General features: G+C 44.9%; 1 protein-coding gene across 1 annotated transcript in view; it reads left to right on the forward strand.

Moving 5' to 3' along the window:
* Positions 1-11,146: 11,146 nt before the first annotated feature.
* The window catches only part of SH3GL2 (SH3 domain containing GRB2 like 2, endophilin A1), a 191,221-nt gene continuing 190,824 nt past the window's right edge, over positions 11,147-11,543 (forward strand). Inside the window, exon 1 of the mRNA XM_004373510.2 lies at positions 11,147-11,436. Within this exon, the coding sequence (XP_004373567.1) occupies positions 11,392-11,436 (45 nt within the window). The 5' untranslated portion in view covers positions 11,147-11,391. The remainder of the gene's footprint in view (positions 11,437-11,543) is intronic.

Here is an 11,543-nt window from a genome sequence, read left to right on the forward strand (position 1 = left end):
ATCTTTCTCCCACAGATTGGCTGGACCTGACCTTTCAGTTAGCAGCTGAGAGCTTTAACCACTGCACCACCAGGGCTCCTTTGTAAAGATTACAGCCTTGGAAACCATATAGGGTGTTCTACTCTGTCCTATACGGTCACTATAAGTCGGAATCTACTCAACAGCAACGGGTTTGGTTTGAGTTTGGGGAGAGGAAAGTAGTAAGGACAGCTTTCATTTGAGGAGTCCTGAAAGGTTTTGTGTATAGGTTAAGTTTTAAATCATATTATCATAAATGGGTCTAAACTACCTTGCCTCTCCCATGCTGTAACACCGGAAGGCCTTATACTATGTTATTGGCAACAGGTTCTTTTCCCATCTTCATTATGGATTTGGAAGTTATTTCCTTGTACATTCTACAGTTGGGCTTAAATGTCTACCTATTGTCCATCCAAGAGAAGGCAGTTTGAATCCACCAGCCACTACTTGGAAACTCTATGGGGCGGTTCTACTCTGTCCTATAGGGTCACTATGAGTAGGAATCAACTCCACAGCAATGGGTTTGGTTGGTTTTGTTCCATCTTGAGCTTCCCTGAATAATAAGATTTGACTGAAAGTTAATTTCAGGATCCCTTGTCTCACCTCCCTCACAGAACCTTTTCAGAATGACTCCTCCCTTCCTTGGATTCATAACATATTTCCCCTATTACTTCTCATGTGCTTAATCATAAACTCACCAGTGGAACCAGCTTTCACATGGTAGTCACTGTTGACTTTCATAGTGATTTGTGAGGCCCCAGTTCACGCTTAGCTAGGCTTAGGAAGCTAGGCCATCACTGTCCCTCAGGGACACTAAGTCAAGTCTCTTTTGTTAAAGCCTCACTAAATTTCCCAACGCTTTCCCATTCATTCGTTCAAGAGATACCCCATGGAGTGCCCCCCATGTTCCAAGATCTCAGTAATATTCTGGGCCTGCAGTGGTGAGGAAAACCCCTACCCTTGTAGAGCTTGCAGAGTACTGGAGAGAAAGGGAAGGGAGATAGACATAAAAATGTCACATTAATCTGTGCAAAACTGCAGCTATGACAAATGCACCAAAGGAGAATGGTCCAAACCCAGACCAAACCCACTGCCATCAAGTGGATTCCAACTCATAGTGACCCTACAGGACAGAGTAGAACTGCCCTACAAGGTTTCCAAGGCTGTAAATCTTTACAGAAGCAGGCTGCCACATCTTTTCTCCCATGGAACGGCTGGTGGGTTCAAACCACCAACCTTTTGGTTAGCAGCCAACCACTTAACCACTGCACCACCAGGGCTTCTAAGGAGAGTGGTACTTAGCTCTAAAAGACTAATGTGGGATTTGACTCTATTAGGGAGGACAGAAGGAGTGCTGGTAGCACAATGGTTAAGAGCTTGGCTACTAGCTGAAAGGTCAGCAGTTTGAACCCACCAGCTGCTCTGCAGGGGAAAAGAGGTGGCGATCTGCTCCCATAAGGTTACAGCCTAGAAAACCTTATGGTGCAGTTTTACTCTTTCCGATGGGGTTGCTATGAGTCAGAACTGACTCAATAGGACACAACAACAACAGGGAGGTCAGGGAAGGTTTTTGAACTAAAATCTGAAGTTGGGGGTTAGCCAGGTGTGAAACAGAAGACAACTATTCCAGGCAGAGAGAACAGCATGTGCAAAGGCCTGGTCAGAGAAAAAGGAGCGTTATTAGGGCCTGACAGTGGAGCAGGGGAGTGAGCGGGACAGGGCACATGAGAGGTGCTGGGTACCGTGAAGCTGGAGAAGTGGGGAGAGGCCAGACGGGTGAGGCCCCTGATGGTGTACTGTCCTCAGTCTGAGCAGATGTGAGCCTTTGGGCCATCTCTCGTTTCCAGGGACTGCTCCCTCCTTAGTACTTGTGGCTTCACTCTCCACACCTTCTCTCCGCTGTTCCATCTCAGGGGGACGTGCATTCCTCCTTTATCGGATGATCATTCCATTTGGCCTTTCTTCCCTTCCTCCTGCCTCCCCCAGTAACTGGGCTCAGCGAGCTGCTAAGGTTCCGGTGACTCATAGCTGCCATTTAACCAGCTCCTTCTCTTTGCCCATCGACATGCTCAGATCTCCGCAGCTTCAAAAAAGCCAACCAGATTCCATGCTATCCCCAGAGCTAATGACTGGTCTCCCACTTCATCCCAAGACTTCTGGGGGCTGAGGGGGAGGGTTACAAGGAGGGAGTATCTGTTTCTGCTCTTCCACTTTCTCTCCTCTACTGAGTTCTTACTCAATTCTGCCTTGATGGAGAAAAGACTTTTCTCAGTGTAAAATGTGTTCATTGGTCTTATGCTCAAAGGCTAAAATGGATTTCCTTCCCCCCTGTAATATACCTGCAAAGTTAAGGGCATCTGAACAACTGTTACCAAAAGGTTCCCCAGTTCAACTCAATTCTATTCACAGGGAACTAAAAATATTTTCAGAATCTTTGTTCAAAGGAATTCCCTACTTGGCAAAATTACTGTGACTGGACCTTGAGCGAAAATTGGTATTTTTGAGGGAATGCTGTTTTAATGTTAGCTAAATGCTGTTTGAAAATGCTGCCGCATATTTGCTTCATTGTAATTAAAGCCAGCATTATATTGTGGGCCAGAAAAAAATTCAAGCTGAGCACAATTTAATGGAACCAATCTAAGAAGTTTTTAAAAAGGCCAAAAAAAAGCGAAAACCAATCAAAAGAAAACAATCTCTTTAAACATTTGTAAATTGTCTACTCTTTCATCCTTTTTAAAATTGTAATTTGATCTTTATAAAAAATATAGTAAAAGAGAATATTTATTATTTTTATATATAAAGCTGAGGATGACAGAATATTAGAAGATTATAAGGAGCCCTAGCTGGTGCAAACGGTTATGCACTTCACTGCTAACCAAACGGCTGGTGGTGCAAACCCACCCAGGGCTCCTTGGCAGAAAGACCTGGCTATCTGCTTCAGTAGATTACAGCCTGTGATGGTTAAGATTGTGTGTCACCTGGGCTGGGCCATGATTCTCCGTATTTTAATGTAATCACTCCCATGATTGAACATACTGTGAGTAGCCAATCAGATGAAAGGGAGTCTCCTTGGGGGTGTGGCCCGCATCTGTATATAAGCAGATGTTCTGGCTTTTTGCTCTCTCTGGATCCTGCGGCTGCTTCCTGTCATCTCGTCTCATCTCCCGTTCTTGAGACTTGAGCTGTCAGCTTATCTGCCGAACCTGGGATTCGTCGATCTGCACAGCCTGTGAGCGGGAGCCCTGCTCTCCGACCTGCTGATCTTGGGCTTGCCAGCTTCTGCAGCTGTGTGACTTGGGAAAGGCGTCTACCCTGATCCACAGACTTGGGACGTTCTAGCCTCTACGATCACGTGAGCTGTTTCCTTGATATAATCTCTCTCTATACATATATATTTATACACTTTACTGGTTTTGCTTCTCTAGAGAACCCAGCCTAAGACACAGCCAAAAAAACAAACAAACAAACAAAAAAAAAACACCCTATGGAACAGTTCTACTCTGTCACATGGGGTCACTATGACATCTAACAACAATGTTCTTAATATTTGTGACAGATTTATGCTGAACTAATTTATCTCTCCTTTCTCATCTTGACTTTTTTGTAATCAAGGGACTTCTGCGCTGAGACAACAGGGTAAAAATGCATACTATGACTATGGAATAGCTTTCTTCTGCATGCTCACTAGTTACTAAAAAAACAACAGAACTTGGCCTCCTTAACACAACGCTTTGGCAGGCTGACTAGCTGGACCCTATGTTTAGGGTTAACAATGCCTTCAGCATCTCTAACGATAATATCTATCCAAGAATAAATAAGCCAGTGGTAACCCATACCCTAACAATTTGCATTTAATTAAGGTTCTTCTTACTCCAGGAGTGGGCAATACTGTCCCAGGGTCCGGTTTCTTGGCATTTACTTACAAGAGCTCAGCTGAAATTTCCCATGGGCTTGGAAGGTTCAGGCCCTGGGGGCTGACACATACTAATGAAATAAACAAAAGGTTTGATTTGTAAGTCAGAATATCAATCTGTTACAGGAAGAATTGACACTTGCTGAAGGACTATATTCCTTGTCACTCAACCTGTCCTCCGTTCTCAAAGGAGGAACCCTAATGTACTTAGCAGGCGTTGTAGTTGCCTAGATCACAGTATTTTGAGTTGCTAGGACCAAGCCAAAAAAATAAATTGAGAGATTAGAACATTATTCAGGAGTTGAGGGAAAGGGCTTGTATCATTTAGAGTTTGTTGACTGCAAGCAACAGAAAGCAATATTGCCTAACCAAAACAAAGGGCAGTTTATGGAAAAGACATCAGGGACTCTCAGAGTTGACAGGAGCTTGGAGACCCAGGCTTGAATATAGCAAGAAAGCAGCAACTATGTCCACTGAACAGTCTGCTCAGCCAGAGAAAATTCAGAGTCCCAGTCTTTTCCACCCTCTGCTGGACCTTGCTTACGTCACTTGCCAGCCCTTTTTTATCTAGGGGATGACAAGACCCTTGCTTCCTATACCGCCCAATTGTGCCCAGTGAGAGGTAATTCTAACAGTGGAAACTGAGGTGCTATTGGAAAAGGAAAGTGGGTGCTCAATTGCCAAAACAATAGCTAAAAGAATTAGTATTAGCTTCAGAGAGATTTCTTGCTAGAAAAGTTAGCATTGGTTCAGTTCAGTGAATCCTTCCCCTTCTAGGGAATAAACCAACCTAAAATGAATGTTACAGTAAGCTATTTCTGAATAACATCCCAACCACACCGAAAATCTTTCTTTCAGTCTCTTACTCTCTCATACTTTGCAGACACATAAGCCTCCTTTGTCTATGCTAAATGAATATCACTATTTCTTTTCACCAGGATAACATAACAGATCTTGTTAATTTCCAGCATTATTATTTGCAGGTCTCACTCCACAGGAAAGCTCCATTAATTTAGACTAGGTGGAGAGTTCAAATTAAAGAAAGATACAGAAGCAGTGTTATTGTTTTCCACTGTAGTACACAGTACCTCATACAGGGGCCTGTATTAGTTTTCTATGGCTGCTAAAACAAATGACCGCAAACTTGGTGGCTGAGAACAACACGAATTCATTACCTCACAGGTCTCTAGTTCAGAAGTCTGGCACAGGTCTCCTGGGGCTAAAATGGAGGTGTCAGCAGGGCTGCGTTCTTTTCTGGAGGCTGGCTGGAGGCTTTCTGGAGGCTCTAGGGGAGTGTCTGTTTCCTTGCCATTTCCAGCTTCTGGAAGTTGTCTACATTTCTTGTGTTGTAACCCCCTTTCTCCATCCTCATAAGCCAGCAACGCTGAATCTCTACGAACATTCTTCCATAGTTACATCCCCCCTCCACTTTTAAAGTCTCATGTGATTACATTGGGTCCACCTGGATAATCCAGGCTAATCTCCCTATTTTAAAATTAGCTACTTAGCAACCTTAATTCCACCTGCAAGTTTAATTACCCTTTTCCATGTAACCTAACATATTCTCAGATTCTGGGGATTCGGATATCGATGTCTAGGGGTGGGCATTATTCTGCTTACCACAGGGCCCTAACAATGAGTAAGTACCAGATGCTCTGCCATGATCTTTTTCAGGGGCAGATTATCCAATAAGCAAGGTAAGCGCCATGCTTACCTTGCTTACCAGATCATCTACAGTGAAACTGTTTACAGTTTAGTAAGTAAGCAAAAGTAAGCCTGTGCTTACCTTGCTTACTGGGTCATCTGCCCCTGTCAGACATTGTAACTTAGAAAAGAGGATTCTGTAGGAAGGTGCTATGGGGTTGGGAGAGAGACAGATGCCAGCCATACCTAGAAGCAGAATCTTCCATGTGGTGAAAAAATGTGAAATTGTTCACTACAGATGATCCAGTAAGCAAGGTAAGCACTGTGCTTACCTTGCCTATTGGATAATCTGTCCCTGATCCTTTATATTAATGCCCAAATTCAGGCAATTTAGTTGCTATCTGACCTGAAGGCAAAATTCCTAGGGCCTCAAGGAAATATTGCTGTAAGATTTTGTACCTTAGCTTCTAAAATTTCAATTAGTATCTAATGGGTGATTATATTATTTGCTAAGAGTTGTAAAAGCAAAGATAAGACTCTGCACTCAAAGAGGTAGGAATCTAAGACCCTACAGGAATGTGTACAATACATGTTAGACAGTGTCACAGCTGAGGTGCGCAGCCAGGATTTGGGGCTCCAAGAATAAAGAGAGGACACGGGGTTAGAAAGATGCGGAAAGGCTTCAAGGGAAAGGCACTGGAGATTGTAGGGTTTTGTAAGGGAAGTGGGAAGCGTTTCAAGCTGGGATGAAACTAGGAATACCGGCCCAGTTGAAGAGTCGAACATGGGTCACTCACTCACTTTGTTAACGCTTCCTCCTGTCATTAGTTAATAGGATTTAGCTATAGGGTCGCTATGAGTTGGAGTCCACTTTGATGGCAAGGGGTTTGGTTTTGGTTAAGCAAAGAGGAAGTTTGTGCAGGGAGAGTCCCCTGTGATTTGGAGGGAGGAGAGCTATACAAGGAAAGACGGAGAGGGGGCATCCCTGGGAGAAAGACAAACACATTCCACCTCCAAAAGACTAAAAAGCGTGCTTATGTCTGTGCAGTTGCTGGAGAGTGAGTGATCGGTGGCAAATCTAGAAGAAAGACCATGAAAGTGGTCTTTGCCTTGATATTCCATCTCCAGGAAAGGGCTTGTTGGCCCTGCCCATGCTGGCTGGGGGCCCCATGCTACTGACAGCATTCAAAGGCACAAAATCTTAAGTGCCGCTCACCCCAGAACAACACAATCCATTAATACCAGGCTATCAGGTGAAGGCTATTGAACACCAAAGCTAATGTGGTAGGAATATGGCATCCGTGACAATGACACATTGTTCGTTCATTCATTAATTCATTCATTTCAATCTATGATTATTAACACGGATTGGAGGCTCTGCCCTGAATTGAGGTTGGAGGCTGGAGTAGAAAAGAAACCATGGTTAAGCCTCCTCCTTTCATAGCCTCTGTTTTCTCATGTGTAAAATAGGAAGTTTGGATTTAATGCCCTGGTTTTCTATCTTTCTTGTTCTTGACCTGAAGTCAGGAGCAGTTTGCCCTGTAGGCCAGAGCAGTGGTGACGGGGGCCGAAAGACAGAAAGAGGGCTGCTGCTTTTCCTCTGCCTCCTTGGAATGCTGGGTCCCCTGAAAGACATGGGTCGCAGCACCTCTGTGCAAACAAGAGGTCTAGTATTTGCCAGAAGCTTTGGCATGACGCAAGGAGAAGCAGTGCATGAATGATGTAATGGAATTACTGCTGAGCATGAATTCACTGCCCAATTAGTGAGGTAGTGCTAGGAAGAAGTTTCACTGAATTGGGACTTTCCTGAGGGGATCTAGGTTTACTTACCATTTTCCGCTGATTTTATGTCAGGAGATTATAGGGCAGCATGTTGATTACAACAACCTTTATCAGACAAAGTTCTTCCTCATTGACCTTTGCTTTCCCTTCCTCTGCCCTGTGCTTCTGGATTTCTCAGCAAAGCCTGATACAGCCTCTTTGCAACCAAAGAAAAGTTTTGTTTGAAATTTTTCAGTGTCTGGTGCATTTTCTGTATTCAGGTCACAAGAAAATGTCCATAAGAAGGGTTTTCCTAATTACTGACCTGCAAACACCTTGCAGTTCATGGCTCACTCCATACATGTCTTGGTGTCTCTCTCTACTATCCCCCAACACCTCCTACTGTGATGCCTGCTAGTAGGAGGAGCTCAATACGTCTCTTTCATGGGTAACACTTTAAAGGTCTTTATAAGTATAAATTGTGGCTTCAATGATAATATTGGATGTAGATAAGATCCAGGGGATACATGGGAGAGTTAACCACGGTTTCAAAAGAATTCAAAGTCCTTAATTAGTTCTTTCTCCCTTCTAAGTTTGTGGATGAAGAAACAGGGAAAGACAGAGACTTGCTTTTGTTTAATTTAGATTCCAGTACAATGTTTAAAGTTCTGAGGAGACTCTTCAGGTTCTCATCTCATACCTTTCAGGGTTGGAAACCAGGACTTACGAACCCCAGGCATCTCCAATTTGTAGTTTAATTGTTCTAACTCTTGGCAACTCCCCCAAAAGGCCAACCCTATGAAAATGTTCCGTTGTTTAAAGCAGGGACCAGGTAGAAAAGAATTAACAATAAAATACTTTTTCTATTATACAAGCAACGGGAAAACGTTTTATACATTTGGAAAATAGAGGGGGAAAAAAATTCACTACTAAATCATCTCTCTACTCCAGCCCAGTAGTTCTCAAAGCCCAGAGCATCAGCATCACCTGGTAACTTGTTAGAAAAGTTAATTATTGGATTCATCCCAGACCTACTGAATTAATCAAGATCTTTAAGGATGGAGCCCAGCAGTCTGTGCTTTAACAAGCCTTCCACATGATTCTGATGCACACTCAAGCTTGAGCACCACTGCTTAGCAAACCAAAAACCAGTTGCCATCTAGTTGATTCTGACTCATGGCAATCCCATGTGTGTCAGAGGAGAATTGTGCTCCATAGTGTTTTAATGTTTGATGTCACCAGGCCTTTCTTCTGAGGTGCCTCTGGGTCGACTTGAATCTCCAACCTTTTGGTTAGCAGCCAAGTGCATTAATGGCAACAGCCAGGAACTTCACTGCTCTAGTCGCACAACCATTATTAGCATTCTGGCATTTTAGGGCAGTCTTTTTATGAGTGTGTGTTTAAATATATGCAGGTTTCACCAACCTGTTAGAGTACAAAGGCAGCCATCATAGCATTTACCCCCAGATCTCTAGCTCCACCTACTCGTGCAGTAAGTCCAAACCCTTACAGAGTTTCCTAATACCGAGAATTTAGAAATCATCAAGGTGGGTCTTTTTATACGTGAGTAAATGTCCCCTAAGGAGCCCTGGTAGGGCACTGGTTAAAGAGCTCAGCTGCTAATTAAAAGGTTGGTGGTATGAACCTACCAGCTGTTCTGCAGAAAAAAAGATGTGGCAGTCTGCTTCCATAAAGATTATAGCCTTGGAAACCCTATGGGGCAGTTCTGCTCTGTTCCATAGGGTTGCTATGAGCTAGAATAGACATTATAGCAATAGTTGTTTTTTTTAATGTCTTTAAAGGCATATCACTTCTTGGGCCCTGAGTGACGTCACTTCAATGGTTTGTCCTCTAGTCTGTGGATCAGAAGCCCCACTTGCCTATGGACAAGAGCTTCATCTTTCCCCGTCTGGTATTTCTTGGGGACACAGATTGTCCCTTGCCCTGGCATTCCTTTAGGATTCCCCATGGATGACAAGAGCTTACTATGTGCCTCTCTAGCTGGTAAGGAAATGCTGGGTAAGGGGTTAGGGTATGGTCAATGCATGTACCAAGAGCAACTATTACTTAAATTCTCTGCCAAGAAATGACAGTCATTCTCCATCCCAACCCACTAGTTAAACTTGTCACAATGCCTCACCTAACCACAAGGGGTTTGGAAAGTGCGATTTTACCAAGTACCTGGAAGGCACACGAACCTCAGTAACACTCCCACACTGGAGATCCGCTCCTTTCTCTGCTTCTCTCTGCAGACTGGGACACAAGCCCACATGCCTTACTGCTCCAGCATCCACCACTATCTGCTTGACTCTGCCTTTATGGGTTTCAGTTCAAATTATCAAGAAGCACTAAGACTGGTAGCCTTCGTGATGGGTAGGATCACCTTGTATCAGATGCCCACCACTGCCCAAGCAGCTGCGGCTATGGGTGTGTGTGTGTGGTTTCTACAAAGCAGCAGGGGCTGTGGCTGCAGTTACTAGTATTTCTAGTACTCCCATTCTACTATACTGTCTCTTTATTCATCCTTTGCAATTTTTTTCAGGGGCCCCTTGTTCTGGCTTCTGTCTCTCGCCTTTTCCTTGGTATATATTTGAATTTTAAGAGAAGTCAGAGTTCAAATTTTCCCCATGAACTACTCAGTCCTAGAAAACCCAGAGGAAGTGGCTAATTACCAGAATTCAGAAGATACCTAGTGAGGCTCCACTCCTAATTCATCTAATTCCATCAGAGCTTTGCTTTGACCCAACCGTATAGACTTTGTACAATTTAGTAGCATGCTTTTTTTCACATTACATAATGCTTGCTGGAGATTGAAAGCCCTAAATCCACTACTGCTATTGCCCAAGCGTCAAGTTCATATTCAGGCTTTTTCATTTCTGTACACAGAGGATTAAATGTTGTTACTGTAATAATGTCCCCTTTAGTTCTATTTACCTGACCAGCTTTAACCCTTTTGTGCCCGGCGGTGCGTATCACGAACACAAACTTTTTCAGCCTCGAGGGCTTTTTGAGAAGCTGCTGTACCACTGATAGTGTGTCCTGCTGAAAGACAAGGGCCTTTATGACAGTTTGAAACCGAAGAAACGGGCTAGTGCTGCAAATTATTGTTTTTTTTTAGGGTATTGTGTGAGGTGTCTGAATTTTTGGTAGAAAAAAAGTAATTCTGAAAATTTTAATTCTTTACACATATGTACCAGTAGACCCAGGTAGGGACTCTGGAGTAGAATTAATGGTACATCATATGTACCAAGGGACGTAGGATAGGCTTGTGGGAGGGGGCAAGACAGGAAAATCCATACTACCTATCAAAAATTCAGACACACTCGATGATTCAGCATATTTCCATTAATGAAAACACATAGTATTAACAAAAAACTCAAAGCAGAAAATAATTGGGTCTCCAAAGGGTTAAGTTGTTTTTGTTTGGTTTTAAAATTTTTAAGTCATTAAATTAGATCAGAAAGGGGCGTTGGTGACTTTCCTAACGTTTATCTAGGCTTAGGAGATATTGAAACCAGAACAGAGATATATTTTCTGTGAGCAACCCAGCGCAAGCAAAACAGAGAAGGAGCAATGACTTATTCATTACCCCAGATAGAACACCACTCCTTTTCAGGCTGCGGAGAGATGGGTCAAAGGGCAGCCTGCAGGCAGCGCCGTTGCGGCTACCTGGAAGCCGAGCAGTCACCTGAGCCGTGCCAGTGCCTGGGCTGCTGGGCTGCCCAGCTGCAGCGACCCGTCCGCATCCACAGGTGTACCGACGGAGTCCCCAGAGCGGAGAAACAGCGCTCTGGGCCTCTGACTCGGCAGCCGGCGCCCAGGTACCGTACGCACTGCACCTGCCGGCCGGCCTGAGCCGGGGCGGGGCTTCCCGCGTCCCCTTTAAGAGGCGGCATCACCCGTCCTGACGTCAGGGTGTCTCTCCGCACCAGCCCGCGTCCCGCGCCCCCGCGCCCACAGCCCCGGCGGCGGCACGAAGAGCGGCGGCCCGGCGAGCGCGCCGCCGCCTCCTGTCCGCAGCTGCCGCAGCTCGCGTCCGCGCGCTCTCCCGCACCATGTCGGTGGCCGGGCTCAAGAAGCAGTTCCACAAAGCCACTCAGGTGAGGAGCGTGACAGGTGTGCCGCGGCGCGGTCCCGGGCGGAGCTGCGAGGGGCGCGCTCGGCCGCCGCGGGAGAGTGGGGACCCCGGCTGCGCCCCGCTTCGCCC

The sequence above is a fragment of the Trichechus manatus genome, unplaced genomic scaffold (assembly GCF_000243295.1).
Source record: "Trichechus manatus latirostris isolate Lorelei unplaced genomic scaffold, TriManLat1.0 scaffold00025, whole genome shotgun sequence".
In the NCBI taxonomy this organism is placed as follows: Eukaryota; Metazoa; Chordata; class Mammalia; order Sirenia; family Trichechidae; genus Trichechus; species Trichechus manatus.